A 24738-nucleotide genomic window follows, 5' to 3' on the forward strand; every position below is an offset into this window, starting at 1 on the left:
CACTGTGCGTCGGTGGTGGAGGGAATGAATGTTTGTAGATGGGGTGCCAATCAAGCGGGCTGCTTTGTTCTCGATGGTGTCAAGCTTCTTGAGTGTTGTTGGAGTTGCACCCATCCAGGCAAGTGGAGAGTTTTCCATCACATTCCTGACTTGTGCCTTGTAGATGGTGGACAGGGTTTGGAGAGTCAGGAGGTGAGTTACTCGCCGCAGGATTCCTAGCCTCTGACCTGCTCTTGTAGCCACGGTATTTATATGACTACTCCAGTTCAGTTTCTGGTCAATGGTAGCCCCTAGGATGTTGAGAGTGGGGGATTCAGTGATGGTAATGCCATTGAATGTCAAGGGGAGATGGTTAGATTCCCTCTTGTTGGAGATGGTCATTGCTTGGCACTTGTGTGGCACGAATGTTACTTGCCACTTATCAGCCCAAGCCTGGATATTGTCCAGGTCTTGCTGCATTTCTACATGGACTGCTTCAGTATTTGAGGAATTGCGAATGGTGCTGAACATTGTGCAATCATCCGCGAACATCCCCACTTCTGACTTTATGATTGAAGGAAGGTCATTGATGAAGCAGCTGAAGATACTTGGGCCTAGGACAATATCCTGAGGAACTCCTGCAGTGATGTCCTGGAGCTCAGATGATTGACCTCCAACAACCACAGTCATCTTCCTTTGCGCTAGGTATGACTCTAACCAGCAGAGAGTTTTCCCCGATTCCCATTGACTCCAGTTTTGCTAGGGCTCCTTGATGCCATACTCGGTCAAATGCTGCCTTGATGTCAAGGACAGTCACTCTCACCTCACCTCTTAAGTTCTGCTCTTTTGTCCATGTTTGAACCAAGGCTGTAATGAGGTCAGGAGTTGAGCATCACTGAGCAGGTTATTGCTAAGCAAGTGCTGCTTGATGGCACTGTTGATGACCCCTTCCATCACTTTACTGATGATTGAGAGTAGACTGATGGGGCGGTAATTGGCCGGGATGGACTTGTCCTGCGTTTTGTGTACAGGACATACCTGGGCAATTTTCCACATTGCCAGGTAGATGCTGGTGTTGTAGCTATATTGGAACAGCTTGGCGAAGGGTGCGGCAAGTTCTGGAGCACAGGTCTTCAGTACTATTGCCGGAATATTGTCAGGACCCATAGCCTTTGCAGTATCCAGTGCCTTCAGTCGTTTCTTGATATCACATGGAGTGAATCGAATTGGCTGAAGTCTGGCATCTGGATTGCTGAAGACTTCAGGAGGGGGCCGAGATGGATCATCAACTCGGCACTTCTGGCTGAAGATTGTTGCAAATGCTTCTGTCTATTCTTTCGCACTGATGTTTTTTTTTCAGGAGAGTCAGTAGCGGGCGGGTCTATCCTGAACACACTCTCAGTGCTTTGCTGAGTCATGCAAAGGCTTTTGACTTCTGGGGATGGGTGGTTCACTTTTTTTCTGATTGTGGGGGGAAGGATTCTTCGCGAATCTCCCTTTTGTCCTCTGGGACACTCCTGCCTGCAGGTATTTGTGCAGACTCTAAGGCATTCCCTTGTGGCACTGCGACTAGGTGAAGCATCACCCTCACGGTTTCTCTGTCCCTTAGAGGTCTTTCTTTGATTTTGCAGGTTCCTGTAAATGCTGTTTGCAACTCTGGTGGGATACTTCCAGTGTCTGCATTTACGTTGGTGATCTGGGGTCTAACGTTACACATTTTCCAGGGTTGGCTGACTGGAAAGTAGGGGTTTTCATCCGGGATTCCTCCCGGACTTCTTTAACCTGCCCACATGGTCACTTTTTCCCCTTCTTTGTCTAGTGTTTTGCCAGCCTTGTGCCCGCTTGTCCCTTTTTGCTCTTGGCAGGGGTCCCTACAGTTCACCAGCCCTCTGCTGGAGGGTACTCCTAACACCGGTACAGGACGTGGGGTGCAGGTTTCACTATAGGTTGGGGTTTCCCCTCATCCTGGCACATGTGGCAACTCCTGCAGTACTCCACCACATCTTTGTGGAGGTTTGGCCAGTCAAACTGCTGTCTTATGCGGGCTTTGGTCTTTCGTATACCGGCATCTACAGCCACTGTAGTCTCGTGGGCCCTTCTTAATATTTCTCCCTGGTACCTCTGCGGCACCACTAACTGGTGAACTACTGTCCACTCCTTGCTCTCAGACCTGAGAGCAAGAACTCTATTTCCTCATCAGTACCCCATTCTTTAAATAGCAATCAGGGACTCCCTCTGCTTCACTCTCACATTGGGCAGTCTGTGCTAATTCTCGCAATACTGGGTCGGCTCGCTGAGCCTCAGCTAAGGAAAATCCATTTAATTCATTCCCTATATCGTCCAACTTTCCAAAGAAAGTCACAGACAGACCTAGCCATCTGCCTGCAGTGCCAATTCAGTCTCCTCTGGGGGTGCTGGTTTGATCATGGCTTGATTCATTTACACATTCAGGGAAACTGCAGGGGGTCATCTCCTGCCACGGCACTGTCTCTCTGACCTCCAGCAGTCTTTCTTTCATTACTGGGGGTGGGGGGGTGGTGGATTACCACCTTCACCCCCGCCAGATCATTACCTAGGAGCAGGTCAATGCTGTCCAAAGGCGGACTAGGGACAATCCCTATGGTCACCGGTCCCGAAATGAGGTCACACTCCAGGTGCACCTGGTGCACAGGGACAGGCATACCCTACCCTCCAATACCATTCATCACCACTCTGGTGCTCACTGCACCTTATGGGGGAAAGGTGAGGCTTTTTCCCAATAGAAGGGATCTAGTGGCCCCTTTGTCCGAGAATTAGTGTGGGCTTGCTTGCCCCACTTGAGGGATATGGGGTTACTTTTCCTTCGGACACAAAACCCTGATAACCCTCAGGAACCCTTTTAAATTTTCATATACTTGCTGCGGTAGACTTCCTGGGTCTCGCTCTTACTGTAGTTAAAGCTACAGCTTGTTCTGCTGTGCTTTCCATCAGGGTCTCTTCTTCACTGAACGGGTGTGCCATGATTAACCCTACTGGATTTCCCTTTAGTTTCCAGCAGTCAGCTTTTAAATGCCCTACTTTATTACAATGGAAACACAAAGGTCTTCAGGTCCCACTCTTGCTCACAGCACCTTCCTTTTTGGCTAGAGGAGGCCCCCTGTATCTTCTGCTTTTCTTTCTCTCACAGGACTGCTTGGGCACCTATCATCTTCCCACCCTTTATCCTTTTCGGATTTGTGGGGGTGACCAGGAAAGGTTCTTCCCTGGGAGACCGACTTATAAATTAAAGCAAACTCATCAGCCAGAAAAGCCGCTGGCCGGGCTCTCTGAACCTGCTGCTCCTCTATATGGGTCTTTGTGGAGAATGGGAGAGAGCATTTTAAATTCCTCTAACAGAATTACTTCTTGGAGAGTCTCATAGCCGAGCTGTGCTTTAAGAGCCCTCAGCTACTGGTCAAAAGCCAGCTGCTTACTACTTTCAAACTCCAGATAGTTTGATTAGCTTGCTTCTTGAGGGTTGCAAACTTTTGGTGATAGGTTTCGGTTACTAATTCATATGCCCCGAGGATAGCATTTTTTGTCAGTTCATAATTTGATGAACTCTCATCTGGAAACAGAGAATAAATCTCCTGGGCTTTTCCGATTAGCTTGCATAGAAACATAGAAAATAGGAGCCAGGAGTAAGCCATTCGGCCCTTTGGGCCTGCTCCGCCATTCAAAAAAGATCATGGCTGATCGTCTAATTCAGTCCCTATTCCCACTTTCTCCCCATATCCCTTGATCCCTTTGGCTTTGTAATAAAAGGGGCCAGGTCTCAGCTGGCCATTTTAGCTGACTTGCCAGTTTCTCAAAGGACACAAAAAATCTTTCTACATCTTCCTCATTGAATTTTGGGATTAGTTGAGCGAGATTTAACAATTCTGTACCCAGCCCTGAATTACGCTCCTCCATATTGGCCATGCTTTCACTGGTGTTGCTCTGTCGCTCCCTAGTTAACTCAAGCAGCTTCAGCTGTCTTTCTTCGCCTTCCTTCCGGAATATTCTTTCTCTCTCTCTCTCTCTCTCTCTCTCTCTCTCTCCTGTTCCTTCTCCTGTCTTTCTTTTTTTCACATTCATTCTGGAAGGCTCTCTTTCTCCCTCTCCTGCCTCTCTCTTTTTCCTGTCTCTCTCTTTCTCTTTCTTCTAATTCAAGTTTCCTCTGTTCCAATTGCATCTTTGCTAGCAGTACCCTGTCTGGGTCTATTTCTAATCCTGCTTCTGCTTCTTCAGATTCAAGGGAAAAATGGTTGGCCACTAGTCTTAGGAGTTCAGACTTCCTAGCCTTGCCACGTACAGTGATCCCGCACTGCTCAGTCATTTTCCTCTATAGACAGTGCTTTTAAATTAACCCGACTTACTTCACCCTGGCTTGGGGAGCTACTAGCTTCAGTTGCAGACATGTTAGTGTTCAAGCACACAACCACAAGAAAACCTATATTGAATTCTTGCTCTTTTTTTGAATGGGGACAATTTGCCTTCCCACTTCCAATTTCTCTCGTTTGTCTGTCGGTCAATTCCGGATGCTAGCACCCAAATTTCTGTTACGACCAGGTGAGAAAGGAGTCTAGGGATCCCTCTCAGCCTTCACCTGGTCTTACCATAACAGGGTTTAATTTTAAACACACTGTTTTTAGTTCGCCCTTGGTGAATCCTTGTTCACCGCTTTCCAGTTATAAGGCAAAGAAACCAGCACAAACAGATTTTCTTATGTTTAAAGAAGGAAGGATGAAATTTATTAAAGTTAAACTTAAACTCTAATTCGGTTGATGCCAAAACTAACATGCATATGCAATACCCACATGCAAATAGAGACAGAAAAGAGAAGAAAATTAAAGTGGTAAAGTTTGAGGCAATGTCTGAAGAGTTTTCCTTACAGTTCTTCGAGCTCACTGTAGAGTCCTTGATTGTAGGTAGTTCTTGCTTTTCGTTGGGGCATTCTTCTTAAACCTTGTTCGCTGTAGGCACCCTTTCTATCTTGGGGTTCCTATGTCTTCAGTGGATTCAGAGGCTTGTGAGAGAGAGATGGGAGCAGACAGGAGAGATTTTCTCAGTCCAGGAGCAAACAGTCTTTTTTTTTAATTCAAACTCTCTGTGGCTAGTTCAAAAAACCCTGGAACAGCCAGTTAGTCATGTGACCAGCTGGTCCAACCAGACTTGGCCCCTGTGGATTGCATCACCCCAGCAGGCCCTGGAATGCGCTTCCCCACCCCCTCAATGTCTGGTGATCAACATCGATTGAGGGTTGAATGTGTCAGATTGGTACTTTGTCGATACAAGCACCATCTGTTAGTATGCAAATGTTTTTTCCAGCCACGGCTGATCTGTTCAACAAGTCATTTCCTCGCTCCAGCAAAATCAATGTTCATATGACAAAACCGATGTGCCTCATTCTTGGCAGATGGGAGCCTACATGACAAATTACACTAACAACCAATTTAAGATTATCAGTTGGGCTCGCAATGTGGCTCACTTACGCTTGCTAGAAGCTACATTTTTCATATGCAAAGACCTGTCTCTGCAGCAAAAGGAACATGTCCAGGCATTGCATCTTTTTGGAATTAAACAAAAGCGTCGAGGACAATAGTTCCCTGGTGCATTCTCCATGGCAACGCCTTGACCAGAGTCAGCTTGCCAACCAGTCAGCACCCTTTTCTCATGCAGTATAACTTGTAGCTCCCTTTGAAATTTGGCATTCTTCCATCTGTCCTGATGAGTGCAAGATGAAAAACTTCGACACTTTTTTTCCAGCAATACTCAAGTTCTGTACTATCAAGCGACTATATGTTGATTAACTTGATGGCATATAAAAGTGGATAAATGTCTGGTTCAAAACACGATTGAAGAGAAGTAGGCATGTAAGTGGAAACAGTGATTCCTGCAGACCTGGGAGCATAGAAAGGTCAAATTAGAAGGAAAAAAAATGAAAGTTTTATTTGTTACGCTCTGAACACAGAATGGAAGGATATCGGCTTAGCAACAGGACAATGGTGAAGTTATCTGCTGATCCTGAACAGACCTAAATCACCAAGCTAACTGGACAGACTGTATTTTGATAACAAGATCATCAACTTAAAATTGGAGAAAAAAGTTATACAGACAACTCGAGGATAAAACATAGTGAGGATGTTAATCTGCCTTTATTTAGTTGTTAAACTGGCGAATGCATATTTCTCACTTGTTTATAATCTAGGGAGATTACAATGCTGATTTTGTAGTGTTCACTGTGTACTGAAGTGAAGCAATGTTTCTTGGGTGGCAGATAAGGCTACTATTAGTGGTACAATTAATAATGTTGCACAATGTACTACCCTAAATTTTGCTTATAACAATGGTTTTAAAATAGTGACAAACTTTGTGCAAAGCTATTATCTTAATAAAAATTTGATGTCTGCAAAATTTTCAATAGGCAGATACTGCAAAATAAATAAAACCCTGATTAGGTTATACCTTCAAGAAGTGTACCTTTTATGATATAGATTCTAGGTTCATCAAAACATCCCTTGTTAATTATGAACAACCCTGAATTGTGGTATTTTAACAGGTCATAATTTTGTCAGATATTATCTTCGAGCAATGTTCTGTTTCCAGTAGATGCTTTAGTTAGTCGTACAGAGGTATTGCACCGTTTGTCATGTTTAATGAGGTGGTACTTCTCATACATTGTTTCAATAAACCCTTTGTTTATCAGCAGACACTTACCCAGCAGATTGGTGATTCTTGCATGCCCAGAAGTGATCCCAATTTATCTGCACCTGAAAAAGGTGGGTTTATGCTGCAATTTTCTTTCTACATATACTTTTTCTTTAGTAATTAACATTGCTGTTGTACTACATTGGAAAATAGAGTATAGGTTGGTTAATCTGAAAATCAAGAGCACAGGGTCAAAACCTAATTACAGATGAAGAGGGCCAATCAGGCCACCTTAATCCTTTCATCCACTAAAACCTTATAGTTTTCCAATTTCTGGTCCCAAATGTATCTTAAATTAATCCAAGATTTTCTTCTCCACTAGTCTGACTGGAAGTGCATTTGATGTGTTGATTATCTTTTGTGTGGAGTGTGGCTTCCTGATACTAGTCTTAAACGTACTTTTTACTCATTCGCACCTGCGTCCACTTGTAGCACTCTGTTCAATTTAAAGTAATATTCTGGATTTACTTTTTCCTTTCTCTTAACTATCTGTATACCTCAATAAAACTATTTTTCAGGTGCCTCCTGTGCAGGTTAAAAATCCCAAAATGGACCTGATGGCTCATCACAGTACTGTCTCCAATGTCTCACTTGTTTCCCAGAATCAGAACTGGGCACAGTGCATATGGTGGTCTGTCGTAACATTATAATGTGATTACTACTTCCGTGAATTCATATTCCACAGTTTTGTTATGTAGTTCAACAATCTATTGGCTTCTTTGCATTTGTTAAACATATAGTCTACTAAGATTCCTAGGTTTCTCAACTTCATTCTTAGCCAATACATCAGTCACAAAGTACAGTGCATACAGCAAGATCTGGACAACATTCAGGCTTGGGCCGATAAGTGGCAAGTAACATTCACGCCACACAAGTGCCAGGCATTGACCATCTCCAACTAGAGAGAATCTAACTATATCTCCCTTTGACGTTCAATGGCATTACTATTGCTGAATCCCCCACCATCAACATCCTGGGGGTTATCATTGACCAGAAACTGAACGGGACCAACCACATAAATACTAGGGCTACAAGAACAGGTAAGAGGCTGGGAATTCAAAGGCAAGTAATTCATCTCCTGACTCCCCAAAGCCTATCCACCATCTACAAGGCAGAAGTCAGGAGTGTGATGGAATACTGTCCCGTTGCCTGGATGAGTGCAGCTCCAACAACACTCGAGCCCAACACCATCCAGGACAAAGCAGCCTACTTGATCGGTACCCCATCAGTACCTTAAACATTCACTCCCTCCACCACTAGCGCACACTGGCAGCAGTGTGCACCATCGGCACAATGCATTGCGGCAGCTTGCCACGGTTCCTTCGACAGCACCTTTCAAACCCACAACCCCTACCAGCTCGAAGGACAGGGGCAGCAGATGCATAGGAACGCCACCCCTTCAAGATTCCCTCCAAGCCACACACCATTCTGACTTGGAACTATATCACTGTTGCTTCACTGTCATTAAGTCAAAAGCCTGGAACTCCCTTCCTCACAGCATTGTGGGTGTACCTACACCACATGGACTGCGGCGGTTCAAGAAGGCGGTTCGCCACTGCTTTCTCAAGGACAATTAGGGATGGGAAACAAATGCTGGCCTTAGCAGCGACACTCACGTCCTATGAACGAATAAAAATAAAGTCGCCCATTTTCTCCTTCCTTTGTGCAAAACTTTGTTAATGTCTGTTCAGTTTCATGTGTTATTGTTCTGTCCACATATACACTTTGTTCAACTAATTTAGATTAGAGTTTTAAGTTTTGAAATGGCAGTTCATCAATATTTCTATGTACAATATTTATTCAGTTAAATAAATTTGGTAATTTATTATAAAGTATTCAAAAATATGATGTAACGCATGGTGTAGGGAATTACACAGCTGTAATTCAATAATATAGATCCAATTATATCAGAAACCATGACAGCTATCTTAAACTCGACTACTTCCAGTTTAACAGAAGTGGAACGGGTGGGGTGGGTGATCAACATGGTCCCAGGAAGTGGGCTGGTCACTTAAATGTTTTAATGAGGCTCCAATTTAAATGTAATGCTGGCCAATTGGATTTTCCAGGCCATTGGAAACCGAGCAGCCAAAAGAATGCAAGGACAGCTGAATCGAGCTTAACTGTTTCTGCCCCACCATGTCTCTCCATCCCCCCCTCCGTGCCCCGCCACACACACACAGAGTCTTTTATAATCTCTTCCCCTCCTCCTCCCCACACCCCCCCCCCCCCCCCCCCCCACCAAGACACCTCTGATCTCTCCTCCAGCCGATCATCCTATGCCAACCCCAGCCTTTGCAATCCCTCTTAACCAGTCCCTGGCTGAGGCCTGATGCTGAAGGTTTACCTGGCCAATAACCAGCCAGCATCTCAATCTGGCTGGCTGCGGCCAAGAAAAATTGCTAATCAGATGATTCTGAATTGGGAAACCGTTCTTGTAGGTTTTCCGATTGCAAAACAGTCCCCCATTCCCATGTTTATATCAGGATCCTTGTGTCAGAGCCATCCTTACATTATATTTAACAAGTTTTATTATATAAAATGTTTGTATGAATGGTTTGAGAAGATACTACTAGTAAATTTACAATTGTGACAGCTTTGTATATGCTGAAATGCATGCCTGTTTACAACAGTGACAATTTATAGGGTACCTTTAACCTAGAAAAACATCCCAAGTTTCTTCTCAGAAGAGTTATCAGACAAAAGTGGACTCAGCCAAAGAAAGAGATTTTAGGAGGGTTGACCAAAAGTTTAGTCAAAGAGGTGGGTCTTGGAGGAGGAGTGGGAGATGGAAAGACAAAGAATTATTAGGGAAGGAATTCTAGAACTTGGGACCTGGATAGCTGAAGGCACAGCCACTAAAGGGGCAGTGAAAGGAGTGAAGGATGCATAAGAAGTCAGATTTGGAGCATTGAAGAGCTGGAGAAGATTACATGCATAAGGAGGGATGAGATCCTAAAGGGATTTGAACATGAGAATGAAAAATTTTAAATTGGATGTGTTGGGAAACTTGGAACCCAATAAATGTCAGTGAGCACAAACCAATCCACTGAAACAAATAGTAAATACATAAAAATGAAGTATACTAATTAGGGATTCTTTCTAGTACACTAAACAGTGCACGTATTATTCTTTCACAGTAATGAACCCAACTCCTAGTAGTTGGAGTCTAGACAGTGGTAAGGAAGCTCGAACGTGTGTACCAGACAGTGCAAGGCTGGTGTCTCCTCCTGTCCCACCCAGGCCACCACATACAGGTAAAATGACATGTAGTCTGACTCCAAATTAGGTAGTGCGCCAGACCATGGCATTTTGATTAAACCACTATTAATGAATTTTATAGCACGATCACAGCACAGCTAATCAGAATGACTGTGCTTCCGGTTAGCCTAACAAAAACAACTTTTCTTAAGCCTTGTATTCTCATTTGCATTCAGTTACATTACTAGGTTTGGTAAGCATTCATGTTTATGAAGTAATTTTTTTTTGGTGAATTTATGGCATATCTTTGAACAAGTGTGTGTTGGGGGAATAGGAAGGGGTTGATGGGGTCAGGGATATATTCTCACCTATGCATAATTATAAAAGAAAAATAGTGTCATGCAGGCCCCCACTTGCCAAGAATAAGGCACACATTATTTCACCACATGAACATTAAAACTTATAATTGCTGCGGGGAAGAAAAGAAGGCCTATCCCAAGGACCCCCTGCCGGAAAGACCTTTTTTGCATACTAGCAGACAGTGCTGGAACAAAGGACGCAGTCCCTGCTTCCCCAATACACACAAGACCTGGTCAGACCGGTTTAGTCACATGACCAACTGGCAGTTGAAGGTTTTTGAATTTGAACTTGCCACAGAGAATTTGAACTCAGAAAGCTCTTTTCTCCTGGACTGAGAACACCTCTCTCCTGTCTGCTCCCATCTCTTTCTCACGGAACTGAAGACCTATTGAAGACACATGTGCCTCAAAAGAGAAAAGTTTCCTACGGTGAACAAGGTTTAAGAAGAATACTGGGGCCCTGCGAAAAGCAAGACTACCTACAAACGGACTACAGTGAGCTCGAAGCACAGTTAGAAGAAACTCTTCTGATATTGCCACAAACCCCTCTACTTTATTTTTCTCCTGCTCTTTTCTGTCTCCATTTGCATGTGTGTATCGCGTAAGCATGCTAGCATGGGGCGCAGTGTGTATCCATAGGATTTAACCGAATTAGAGTTTATGTTTTAATAAATTTCACTTTTCTTCTTTAAACCTAAGAAAGTCTGTTTATGCTCATTTCTTTGCCTTATAATTGGAAAGTGGTGAACAAGGATTCACCAAGGGTGAGCTCAAAACACAGTGTGTTTAAAAATTAAACCCTGTAACAATAAGACCAGGTGAAGACAGTAAAAGACCCCTAGAAACCTTTCTCACCTGGTCGTAACAGTAGTGATTTAAAAACATACCATGTCAAATTCACTTAATTTCCAAATTCTTAATCAATTTTGATCTTTTACACACACACAGTGAACCAGACTATTTGCCACCTTGGTGTCCTTATTCGACCTAAGCTGAACTGCCGGCCCCATATCCTCCATCAAAAAAGCTGCCTGATTATGCTTCCATAACATCGTCTACCTTCACCCCTACATCCGCCCATTTGCTACTAAAGCCCTCAGCCATGCTTTTGTCATCTCAATGATTGACTATTCCAATTCTTTCATGGCCAATCTGCCATCCTCCATCTTCTGAAAATTCAGCTGGACCAAAATTCTGCTTCCAGTATTGTTTCATGAACCAATCCCACTATCCCATCATCCCTGTGCTCATTGACTTCATTGGCCCCAATACCTCAAAATTAGACTTCTTATCCTCATACAGGAAACCTCCACAGCCTTGCCCCTCCCTATATAATCTCCTGAGGCTCTGCGACCTCATTCCTCCAAGCATTGAATCCACTGTTGGCTTTTTGTGCATCCTCCCCTTCTCCCCACCATTGATGGTCCTACCATCAGAAATGTTCTCTCTAAACCCCTTCGCCTCTTCATCACCCTTTTTGGCCAAAGTTGGTCACCGTGTTAACTTGGTATCCATTATTCCCTTATGCCTCCGTGAAGCATTTTGGACTGTTTTTCTATGCTAAAGGCACAATATAAATCAAGGTTTCGTTTTGTCACACATCAGTATCTATGAATTTCAATGGTGACTTTCTAGGAAGAACAAATTACATCAAGTTTGTCTTTTTCTCATCTGGTAATATACGAATTAGGAGCAGGAGTAGGCCACTCGAGCCTGCTCCACCATTCAATAAGCTCATGGCTGAACTGATTACTCCACATTTCCACCTACCCCCGATAATCTTTCACCCCCTTGCTTATCAAGAATCTATCTATCTCTGCCTTAAAAATATTCAAAAACTCTGCTTCCGCTGCCTTTTGAGGAAGAGAATTCCAAAGACTCATGGCCCTCTGAGAGAGAAAATTTCTCCTTATCTCTGTCTTAACTGGGCAACCCCTTATTTTTAAACAGTGACCCCTAGTTCTAGATTCTCCCACGAGGGGAAACATCCTTTCCACATCCACCCTGTCAAGGCCCCTCAGGATCTTATATGTTTCAATCAAGTCGCCTCTTACTCTTTTAAATTCAAGCTGATACAAACCTAGCCTGCCCAACCTTTCCTCGTAAGACAGACCGCCCATTGCAGGTATTAGTCTGGTCAGCCTTCTCTGTACTGCCTCCAACACATTTACATCCTTCCTTAAATAAAGAGACCGGTACTGTATACAGTACTCCAAATGTGGTCTCACCAATGCCCTGTATAGCTGAAGCACAACCTCCCTACTTTTGTATTCAATTCCCCTCATGATAAACGATAACGTTCTATTAGCTTTCCTAATGACGTGCTGTACCTGCATACTAACCTTTTGTGATTCATGCATTAGGGAACCCAGATCCCTCTGCATCTCAGCGCACTGAAATCTCTCACCATTTAGTCTTTTTTATTCTTCCTGCCAAAGTGGACAATTTCATACTTTCCCGCATAATACTCCATTTGCCAGGTCTTGGCCCACTACTTAACCTATCCATATCCCTTTGTAGCCCCCTTATGTCTTCTTTGGAAGTTACTTTCTTACCTATCTTTGTGTCATCAGCAAATTTAGCAACCATACCTTCAGTCCCTTCATCTAAGTCATTTATATAAATTGTAAAAAGTTGAGGCTCCAGCACAGATCCCTGTGGCAGACCACTCCACTCGTTGCATCTTGCCAACCATAAAATGCCTACTCTCTGTTTCCTGTTAGCTAGCCAATCTTCTATCCATGCCAATCTGTTACCCCCTACACCATGAGCATTTATTTTCTGCAGTAAGCTTTGATGTGGTACCTCATCAAATGCCTTCTGGAAATTTAAGTACAATACATCCACCGGTTCCCCTTTATCCACAGCACAAAGAACTCCAATAAATCTGTTAAACATGATTTCACTTTCACAAAACCATGTTGACTCTGCCTGATTACCTTGAAATTTTCTAAATGCCCTGCTATAACATCTTTAATAATAGCTTCTAAAATTTTCCCGAAGACAGATGTTAAGCTAAGTTTTTTTAGTATCCAGCCCTTTTCTGAGAGGGATTAAAATGTTTGCCATTCACCCAACAAAAACTACCTTGGTAATCAGTGAAGTCATGCATGCGTAAGATGTCATTGCATCAGCTTGAGACAGATCTTCAAATATTCGATGCATACTATCAATACCCGTTAGATTATTACTTGTAACAGCAAAATTAAAAATCCAAATGCAGAAAAAAATTGGGATCCCAATTGATTTCTTGTACATTCGATAAATGGACTGTGCTCATCTCAGTGGTCGTGATAATTTAGGCTTTTCAGGCTAGCAAACTCATGAGCATTTGGTGGAACTTTCACAGGAAGTCTAGATCAGTGTTATCCAACAGACATAGCTGACTAGTTACTGGTGTAGCTACAGTGACAGCATTTTAGCCACAAGCACTAATTTTAGTAGAAAGTGCCTTCCACAGCTATATGTACTTCATGTGGATATTTACTGAAACATCTACCACTAGTCTGAAAGCAAGAAATAACCATGCCTCTGTAGTTGTCACTCATTCTCTGGCTCTTTAGCCAGCAGGTTGACTGTGGGGCTGGGGAAGGAGTGAAAAATAGAAAGATTCATGAATTCAAAAAGAGAGGGAACAGGAGTATAATGTAACATACATTTTGCCACTTTTTGCCTTGTATATGTATTGGCACAAGTGAACACCTTGGGTATATGGCATGTGACTAACAATTTCATCCCTAAAATTTGTCCAATGTGAAGAGCTCTGGTTTTGTATTGAACTGTGAACTTCTCCAAATCCATTTTGTGGTAATAAATAGTACTTTATTTTATAGGAATCATTTCACCTCTGAAATGTCAGCATTTTTTACTTTTTTTATTTGATGGTACAGGTTCACCTGCAAAGACATACAGGTCTTTTTCTCCACAGGCGTTTGATACTTCACCTGCACATCCCAGATCTCCTCATAAGGTATGTGTGTTAATCGCAAAGGAAATGCAATCTACTGCAGCTGTGTCCAATTAGTAGGGCTTGTACTAATTTTAATCTTTCAATCAGGATCGACTGCAACCAATATGGTGGGTATGTTGAGCTTAATCAGAATTTAAGATGGGATATAACACATCAATTATACAGCAAAAACATATGACTGTACCAAGTAGTGAGTATCAGTTGAGTTTGAGCAGGACAGCTAGCATGCGCGAACAGCTCGCTCTTCTCTTTTTTTTCTTGGTGCCTCACATCTTTGCGACTTCTTAAACTATCTGAATGTTGGCATAGATCTATCCTTCAGAATTTCTCTCCACTTCCTACTTCACTGAGGCCTCCCAAAGTCTCCTACTTTATACCTTTTTTCAGGGGTGGACCTGGATGGATTATTGACCGGCTTTATGGTTCTATAAAGGTTTACTTTATTTTGAAATACCCAATAAAACATCAAGTTCCTTGTCTAAACCATGGGGAGAAAACCTACCTTTAATGTTATCCATCTGCTATTAACTTCTTAAGCCTTCACACATACCTATAGATTCATAGAGTCGTACAGCATAGAAACAGGCCCCTCGGCCCACCGCGTCCATGCCGTCCATAATGCCTATCTGCACTAATCCCACCTGCCTGCATTAATTCCATATCCCTCTATGCCTTGCTCATTCAAGTACCTGTCCAGATGCCTCTTAAATGTTGCTACTGTTCCTGCCTCCACCACCTCCTCAGGCAGCTCATTCCAGGTACCCACTATTCCTTGTGTGAAAAATTTACCCCTTTGATCCACTTTAAACCTCCTCCCTCTCACATTAAATCTAAGCCCTCTAGTTTTAGTCACCCCTACCATGGGAAACAGACTCTGGCTATCTACCCTATCTATGCCTCTCATAATTTTATATACCTCTATCATGTCCCCTCTCGGCCTCCTTTGCTCCAGGAAAAACAAACCCAGCCTATCCAATCTCTCTTTATAACTCAAGCCCTCCAAACCAGGCAACATCCTTGTGAACCCTCTCTAGCTTAATCACATCTTTCCTGTAGTGCGGCGACCAGAACTGCACACAGTACTCCAAATGCGGCCTAACCAACGTTATGTACAACTGTAACATGACGTCCCAACTCTTGTACTCAATGCCTCGGCCGATGAAGGCAAGCATGCCATACGCCTTCTTCACCACCCTGTCTACCTGTGTTGCCACTTTCAGGGAACTATGTACTTGTACCCCAAGGTCTCTCTGCTCAACAACACTCCCCAGGGCCCTGCCATTCACTGTATATGTCCTGCCCTGGTTTAACTTCCCAAAATGCATCACTTCACACTTGTCTGCGTTAAATTCCATTTGCCATGTGTTCGTACCTTCTGGACCAGCCTACCATGCAGGACCTTGTCAAAGGCCTTGCTAAAGTCTATGAAGACAACATCCATCGCCCTGCCCTCGTCAATCCTCTTGGTCACCTCCTCGAAAAACTCCATCAAATTCATAAGACATGATTTCCCACGCACAAAGCCATGCTGACTATCCCTAATCAGACCATGCCTTTCCAAATGCATATAAATCCTGTCTCTCAGAATCCCTTCCAATCACTTTCCCACCACTGATGTAAGGCTCATCAGCCTGTAGTTCCCTGGCTTATCCCTGTTGCCCTTCTTAAATAAAGGCACAACATTAGCTGTCCTCCAGTCTTACGGTACTTCACCCGTGGCTAACGATGATACAAAAATCTCTGCCAGGGCCCCAGCAATCTCCTCCCTTGCTTCCCATAGCATCCTAGGATACACCTGGTCAGGCCCTGGGGATTTATCCACCTTAATGCTCTTCAAAACCTCCAACACCTCCTCCTTTGTAATGTTGATATGCTCCAGGATATCGGTGTTCCCTCCCTTGAACTCACTAGCTTCTATGACCACCTCCACGGTAAATACAAACGAGAAATATTCATTTAAGACCTCATCCATTTCCCATGGCTCCACACATAGATTGCCACACTGATCCTTAAGGGGACCTACTCTCTCCCTAGCTACCCTTTTACTCTTAATATACTTATAGAATCGTTTAGGATTCTCCTTTATCTTATCTGCCAGGGAAATCTCATGGCCCCTTTTCACCCTCCTAATTTCCTCCTTAAGTGTAGTCCTACGTACCCTATACTCCTCGAGGGGCTCGCTTGATCCTCGCTGCCTATACCTGACATATGCCTCCTTCTTTGTCCTGACCAGACCCTCAATATCCCTCATCAACCAAGGTTCCCTAAACTTGCCAGCCTTGCCCTTCCATTTAACAGGAATGTGCCGGCCCTGAACTCTTCCTATCTCACTTTTAAAAGCCTCCCACTTGCCAGACGACCCTTTACCTGTAAACAGCCTCTCCCATTCAACTTTTGAGAGTTCCTGTCTCATGCCATCCAAGTTAGCCTTCCCCCAATTTAGGACTTCAACCTGAGACCAGTCCTATCCTTTTCCATAACTATCTTGAAGCTAATAGAGTTATGGTCACTGGTCCCAAAGTGCTCCCCCACTGACACATCAACCAGCTGCCCATCCTCGTTTCCTAAAAGGAGGTGGAGTGTAACCCCTTCTCTAGTGGGGACATCCACATACTGCTTCAGAAAACTATCCTAGTCACACTTAACAAATTCTTCCCCATCTGATCCCTTAGCACTAAGGCAGTCCCAGTCAATATTAGGGAAGTTAAAATCACCTACTATTACAACCCTATAATTCCTACACCTATCTGTGATTTCCCTACATATATGCTCCTCCACTTCCCTCTGACTATTGGGGGGCCGATAGTATAATCCATCAAAGTGATCACCCCTTTCTTATTTCTAAGTTCTACCCATATGGCCTCGCTGGACATTCCCCCCAGGATATCCTCTCTAAGTACTGCCGTGATGTCCTCCCTAATCAGTAATGCAACTCCCCCTCTCTTACCTTCACCTCTGTCACGCCGGAAGGATCGGTACCCCGGAACATTGAACTGCCAGTCCTGCCCATCCCTCAACCACGTTTCCGTAATAGCTATAATATCACAATCCCGTGTACCGATCCATGCTCTGAGGTCATCTGCCTTACCTGTAAGGCATCTTGCATTAAAGTAAATGCAGTTTAGCCTATCAGACCTTCCACGCTCCCTGTCCTGCCCCTGACCGGCCTGCCGACTGGACTTATGTCCTTAATAAGTCAAACTTTCATATCATCCTTTCCTTTATCTCATCTCGAGCTGTTCTCCCTGACCGGTTGCATCCTCCCCAGCAACATTCCCTCAGGCCTTCAAAGCTAACTCTCAAGTTCCATTATTTGTATCTGTTCCACTATAAGTTATTTATGCCTAAGGATGTCCTTAAGGCCTGTTAATGAACTATATAGAATGGCTATCCAGTCTATTGTTCTATTTCCTTATCTTAATCAGGCAAGGTTAAATGAAAATCCTAACACAGCTTTGAAGTTTTTTCCCACTATTACAGAGGCCTGATCTGACCCTGGGCCCTTTCTGGGCTAGCCACAGCTATCATCATCTAAAAATAATAATTTTAAGCAGTTTCCAGGAAAATGAAACTTACAGCAGGAACCTATTCCTTTACCTATTTCAAGATGAATATATATGAATAGTGGATGTGCTAGCTATGATTTTCCAAAATACCTTAGATTCCGGATTGGTCCCATCAGATTGGAAGTCGGCAAATGTTACACCAATTTTCAAGAAAATAGAGAGAGAAAGCAGGGAACCACAGGCCAATTGGTATAACATCAGTCGTTGGAATCTATTATATATACGTATACACACACACTATAAGCATATTGCTAATTTCTAATAGGCTGCATAGATCTGTAGCATGAAGCCTTTTGGGCAAATGTGAAGTTTATTTATGTTATTTATATCTATCTCATATTGCTGAAGTAAACGTTGGTCCCTTAGAAGCAGAGACAGAGGAAATTATCATGGGGAATGAGGAAATGGCAGAGGCATTGAACAAATATTTTGTGTCTGTCTTCACAATAGAAGACATAAGTTTCATACCAGAAATAGACGGTAATCTAGAGGCTAAAAAGAGTGAGGAAATTAAGGAAATTGATATCAGCAGAGAAAAAGTATTGGAGAAACTTAAGGGACTAAAGTCTGACAAATCCCCAGGACCTGATGACCTACACCCTCGGGTTCTGAAAGAGATAGTTGCAGAGACAGTCGATGCACTAGCTATGATTTTCCAAAATTCCTTAGATTTGGGAATAGTGCCATCAGATTGGAAGTTGGCAAATGTTGCACCACTTTTCAAGAAAGGAGGGAGAGAGAAAACAGGCCAATTAGTATAACATCAGTCATTGGAAAAATGTTGGAATCTATTGTTAAGGAAGTCTTAACAATGCACTTAGAAAAGCATAGTATGATTAGAACAAGTTAGCATGGTTTTACTAAAGGGAAATCCTCTTTGACAGGGATCGGTACTGGGCCCTCTGTTTGTCATATATATTGATGACTTGGATGTGAATGTAGGGGGCATGATTAGTAAGTTTGCAGATGACACCAAAATTGGTGGTATAGTGGACAGTGAAGAAGGTTGTCTAAGGTTACAACAGGATATAGATCAACTGGGAAAGTGGGCAAGGGATTGGCAAATGGAACTGAATGCAGACAAGTATGAAGTGATGCATTTTGGGAAGTTAAACCAGGGCAGGACATATACAGTGAATGGCAGGGCCTTGGGGAGTGTTGTTGAGCAGAGAGACCTTGGGGTACAAGTACATAGTTCCCTGAAAGTGGCAACACAGGTAGACAGGGTGGTGAAGAAGGCGTATAGCATGCTTGTCTTCATCGGCCGAGGCATTGAGTACAAGAGTTGGGACGTCATGTTACAGTTGTACATAACGTTGGTTAGGCCGCATTTGGAGTACTGTGTGCAGTTCTGGTCGCTGCACTACAGCAAAGATGTAATTAAGCTAGAGAGGGTGCAGAAAAGATTCACAAGAATGTTGCCTGGCTTGAGTTATAAAGAGAGATTGGATAGGCTGGGTCTGTTTTCCCTGGAACGAAGGAGGCCGAGAGGGGACATGATAGAGGTATATAAAATTATGAGAGGCATAGATAGGGTAGATAGCCAGAGTCTGTTTCCCATGGTAGGGGTGACTAAAAATAGAGGGCATAGATTTAAGGTGAGTGGGAGGAGGTTTAAAGTGGATCAAAGGGGTAAATTTTTCACACAAAGAATAGTGGGTATCTGGAATGAGCTGCCAGAGGATGTGGTGGAGGCAGGAACTGTAGCAACATTTAAGAGGCATCTGGACAGGTACTTGAATGAGCAAGGCATAGAGGGATATGGAATTAATGCAGGCAGTTGGGATTAGTATATCTCGGCATTATGGTCGGCATGGATGCGGTGGGCCGAAGGGCCTGTTTCTATGCTGTATGACTCTAAGTTTATTAGAGTTTTTTGAGGATGTCACTAGTAGGGTAGATAAAGGGGAACCAGTAGATGTAGAATACCTGTATTTACAAAAGGTATTCGATAAGGTGTCACACAAAAGGTTAATCGGTAAGATAAGGGCTCCTGGAGTTGGGCATAATATATTAGCATGGATATATTGGTTAACGGATAGGAAGCAATGAGTGGCATAAACGAGGTATTTTCAAGTTGGCAGTCGGTGATTAGTGGAGTGCCACAAGGATCATTGCTGGAGCCTCAGCTATTTACAATCTATATCAATGACTTAGATGAAAAGACAGAATAATGTATCTAATTTGCTGATGATACAAAGGTTGGTGGAAAGGTAAGCTGTGGGGAGGACACAGACTGCAAAGAGATATAGACAGATTTAGTGAATGGGCAACAAGATGGCAGATGCAGTATAATGTCGGAAAGTGTGAAGTTATTCACTTTGGTCATAAGAATAGAAAAGCAGAATATTTTTTTTAAAAGGTATGAAACTTGTAGGTGTTGCTGTTCAAAGAGACTTGGGTGTGCTTGTACAAGGAACATAGAAAGTTGGAATGCTGGTACAGCAAGCAATTAGGAAGGAAGATGGCATGTTGGCCTTTATTGCAAGGGGATTGGCAGACAAGAATAAAGAAATCTTGCTACAGTTGTACAGGGTTTTAGTGAGACCATATCTGGAGTACTGTGTGCAGTTTTGGTCTCCACATTTAAAGGATATATTTACATTGGAAGCAGTACTGTGAAGGTTCATTAAATTGGTTCCTGGGATGAGAGGGTTGTCCTGTGATGAGAGGCTGAGTAAATTGGGCCTCTATTCGCTGGAATTTAGAAGAATGAGAGGCGATCTCATTGAAACATTTAAGATTCTGAAGGGGCTGGATAGGGTAGACACTGAGAGATTATTTCCACTGGTCGAGAAATCTAAAATACTGGGGCACAGTCTTGGGGTAAGGGGTTGATCATTTAGGACTGAGATGAGGAGAAATTACGTCATTTAAAGGGCTGTGAATCTTTGGAATTCTCTACCCCAGAGAGTTGTGGATGCTCCATCGTTGAATACAGCTAAGGCTGGGATAGACAGATTTTTGGTGTCCCAGGAAATCAACGGATATGGTGAGTGGACGGGAAAGTGGAGTTGAAGCCGAAGATCAGCCATGATCGTGTTGAATGGTAGAGCAGGCTTGATGGGCCATGTGGTCTATTTCTGCTCCTATTTCTTGTGTTCTTATCTTCCCAACAATTTTCAAAATATCTCAAGGCTATTGATACAAATGGATCTAATTATTTTGGTACAGGTGTTCACCAATAAGGCAACAATTCTAAGAACATTCTTTTCTGAATTTCCATGCTTAGACAATTCAAACAGGATAAGCCAATGAATAAGAAAGACAAACACAAATAGGACTGATTTGCCTGGGCTTTGTGGACTGGGTTTCCAGGGTTGTATCTGACCTAGTGGTTAATGTTTGAACGTCCTTCATCTAATATTTGATGTACAAATTAACAATAACTGAATTTTTAACATAACACATACATCATGTCAGTATGTCCCAAACTTTTAATACAAGGGGGAATTTCTGAGGAAGACCAAGGAAAATAACGTCTGCATATGAATATGTACATATAAAAGAAAAAAGGGGACATAGTTGTAATTAGGTGGGAAACCAAACCTGGCTCAATGAAGGGTGCTGGAGGGCAGGCCTGGAGCAGCACCAGGCATACCTCAAAATGAGGAGTCAACCTGGTGAAGCTCCAACCCAGGACTACTTGCGTGCCAAATGACGTAAGCAGCATGCAATTGACAGAGCTAAGTGATCCCATAACTAACAGATCAGTCCTGCCACATCCAGTCATGAATGGTGGTGAACAATTAAATAACTAACAGGAGGAAGTAGCTCCATAACTATCCCCATCCTCAATGATGGGGGTGCCCAGCACATCAGTGCAAAAGATAAGGCTGAAGCATTTGCAACAATCTTCAGCCTGAAGTGCCAAGTTGATGATCCATTTCGGCCTCCTCCTGAAGTCCCTAGCATCACAGATGCCAGTCTTCAGCCAACTCAATTCACTCCGCGTGATATCAAGAAATGACTGAAGGCACTGGATACTGCAAAGGCTATGGATCCTGACAACATTCCGGCAATAGTACTGAAGACCTGTGCTCCAGCACTTGTGCCTCTAACCAAGCTGTTCCAGTTCAGCTACAACACTGGCATCTACCCAGCAATGTGGAAAATTGCCCAGGTATAAACTGTACACAAAAAGCAGAACAAGTCCAACCCAACCAATTACTGCCCCATCAGTCTACTCTCAATCATCAATAAAGTGATGGAAGGTGTCATTGACAGCGCTATCAAGCGGCACTTGCTTAGCAATAACCTGCTCAGTGACACTCAGTTTGGGTTCCTCCAGGGCCACTCAGCTCCTGACCTCATTACAGCCTTGGTTCAAACATGGACAAAAGAGCTGAACTCAAGAGGTGAGGTGAGAGTGACCGAGTATGGCATCAAGCAGCTCTAGCAAAACTGGAGTCAATGGGAATCTAGGGGAAGACTCTCTGCTGGTTGGAGTCATACCTAACTCAAAGGAAGATGGTTGTGGTTGTTGGAAGTCAATCATCTCAGTCCCAGGACATCACTGCAGGAGTTCCTCAGGGTAGTGTCCTAGGCCCAACCATCTTCAGCTGCTTCATCAATGACCTTCCTTCAATCATAAGGTCATAAGTGTGGATATTCGCTGATGATTGCACAATGTTCAGCACCATTCACAACTCCTGATACTGAAGCAGTCTGTGTAGAAATGCAGCAAGACCTGGATAATATACAGGCTTGGGCTGATAAGTGGCAAGTAATATGTGCACCCCACAAGTGCCAGGCAATGACCATCTCCAATAAGAGAGAATCTGACCATCTCCCCCTTGACTTTCAATGGCATTACAATCGCTGAATCCCCCACTATCAATATCCTAGGGCTCAGCATTGACCAGAAACTGAACTGGAGTAGCCATATAAATACTGTAGCTACAAGAGAAGGCCAGAGGCTAGGAATCCTGCGACGAGTAACCCACCTCCTGAGCACCCCCCCCCCCCCCACCCCACCTCAAAAACCTGTCCACCATCTACAAGGCACAAGTTAGGAGTGTGATGGAATACTCTCCACTTGCCTGAATGGGTGCAGCTCCAACACCATTCAAGAAGCTCAATACCATCCAGGACAAAGCAGCCCGCTTGATTGGCACCCCATCCATAAACATTCACTCCCTCCACCACCGACGCACAATGGCAGCAGTGTGTACCATCTACAAGATGCACTGCAGCAAAGCACCAAGGCTACTCCGGCAGCACCTTCCAAACCCACGACCTCTACCAGCTAAAAGGACAAGGGCAACAGATGCATGGAAACATCACCACCTGCAAGTTCCCCTCTAAGCCACACACCATCCTGACTTGGAACTATATCACCGTTTCTTCACTGTCACTGAGTCAAAACCCTGGAACTCCCTTCCTAACAGCACTGTGGGTGTACCTACCCCACGTGGACTGCAGCGGTTCAAGAAAGCAGCTCACCACCACCTTCTCAAGGGCAATTAGGGATGGGCAATAAATGCTGGCCTAGCCAGTGACGCCCACATCCCATGAACGAATTAAAAAAATTAAAGCTAATGTCCCTTTTATACTGCATCAGTTGTGCAGTACTGACTCAATTTTGTTAGCATTGCGTGGTGAGTCACATTTACTTGCCCCCCCCCACATTACTGTGAAGTTAGGGAAAATGGAACTCCACGCATGTGTACTCCAGTGAAGGCACAAACATTGTTCACTGAATAAATTGTCTGAAATTTCTAAACTGACCTTTCTGGCAGGCTTCACGCTACCTGCATTTTAAATGCAGCTGATGTATATTGTTGTTAGTGGAAGACTAGGCCTTAGCACACTGATGTGTACCTGCCCATTTAAAACTGCTGTTTTGTATCAAGTGAGCAACCTGGAACATGCTGCACTGATTTTAAAAAGTAGAGTATAAAAGCAGCATTAAATCTTTGAAAGCAGGTCTGCTAAGAATTCATGGATTTACATGTGCAGCAGCTTGTCACCATGGTCACCAAGGAAATAACACACAAACCAAAATAAAGTACAAAACAGAATAAGATTGCAGGAATGAGAGGTCAGTCAACTCAAATCGTTGTCCAAAACTTGCTTCAGGATCTATATGATTAGACCTCCATTCCTGTAGTTTGTATTCTGCTTACATCTGATTAACCGTCCATCCAAACTATCATTTGAATTCATCATCTGACTAGCAAACCTCTTGACTTTATATGAAATACCTAACAACATTCATCTTATCTTATTCCCTTCAGCAGGCTTTGGTTTCAAATCATTTTTGAAAAACATGGTTGTTCTGACATGTAATAGTAAAACAAGATGATAGAGGACAAGTACTACACTGTAAACATAGCTCTTCCATTTAAGGCAGCTATTGATTTCTAACTGGTATTGTGCTAATGTATCTTTTTGTAGCATTGAACATCTCATCGTTCCATCACTATTGTGGCTTTCATGCCTATGAAGTGATCTTTGCATAATATCCAACAATTTTCACCTTTTTATGGTTGATATTAACTCATTAGCTACATCTTTGTGAAACTATTTAGTCTTGAAAGCAAAAAAAAAACTGCCAATGCTAAAAATCTGGAACGAAAACAGAAAATGAAAGCGCTCAGCAAGTCAAATACCATCTGTGGAAAGACCAAAGGAATTAACATTTAGGGTGCAGGCCTTTTGCTGAGACTGTTCATTTTTAACAAAGGCTTTGCCTCCAAAATGTTAATTCCTCTGTTCTTTCCATAGGTAGCTGCCTGGCCTGCTGTGTCTTTCCAGCAATTTTCTGTTTCTGAAACAAAAATTTGAAGAGATAGAATAACATCTGAAGAAAACAGTTGATATTTTCAGTATTCTTTAAAACTAAAAAATAAGAGACTGAGAAGCATATTGATATGGTCATAAAAGGGTGAATATATATAAAATGCAGACAGGCAAACAACATAGAGAGGAAACATCAGTAGAATGATGTTAC

The 24738-nt window shown here is 43.2% G+C and overlaps 1 protein-coding gene and 1 long non-coding RNA gene across 5 annotated transcripts in view; one reads left to right on the forward strand and one right to left on the reverse strand.

Moving 5' to 3' along the window:
• The window catches only part of LOC137379568 (dedicator of cytokinesis protein 4-like), a 545491-nt gene that overhangs the window by 509121 nt on the left and 11632 nt on the right, over positions 1-24738 (forward strand). The window contains exons 49-51 of one of the 4 annotated variants that reach the window (XM_068050580.1): positions 6686-6758; positions 9828-9944; positions 14138-14217. In XM_068050580.1, the coding sequence (XP_067906681.1) occupies positions 6686-6758; positions 9828-9944; positions 14138-14217 (270 nt within the window). Of the gene's footprint in view, positions 1-6685; positions 6759-7205; positions 7268-9827; positions 9945-14137; positions 14218-24738 lie in introns of those variants that run through there. The other 3 variants (XM_068050581.1, XM_068050582.1, XM_068050583.1) reach the window with 3 other exon arrangements.
• Positions 5794-24738, reverse strand: part of LOC137379569 (uncharacterized) — a 29480-nt gene continuing 10535 nt past the window's right edge. Inside the window, exon 3 of the long non-coding RNA XR_010976860.1 lies at positions 5794-5880. This is a non-coding gene — a long non-coding RNA (uncharacterized lncRNA). The remainder of the gene's footprint in view (positions 5881-24738) is intronic.

This window comes from Heterodontus francisci, chromosome 18 (genome assembly GCF_036365525.1).
Source record: "Heterodontus francisci isolate sHetFra1 chromosome 18, sHetFra1.hap1, whole genome shotgun sequence".
Taxonomy (NCBI): Eukaryota; Metazoa; Chordata; class Chondrichthyes; order Heterodontiformes; family Heterodontidae; genus Heterodontus; species Heterodontus francisci.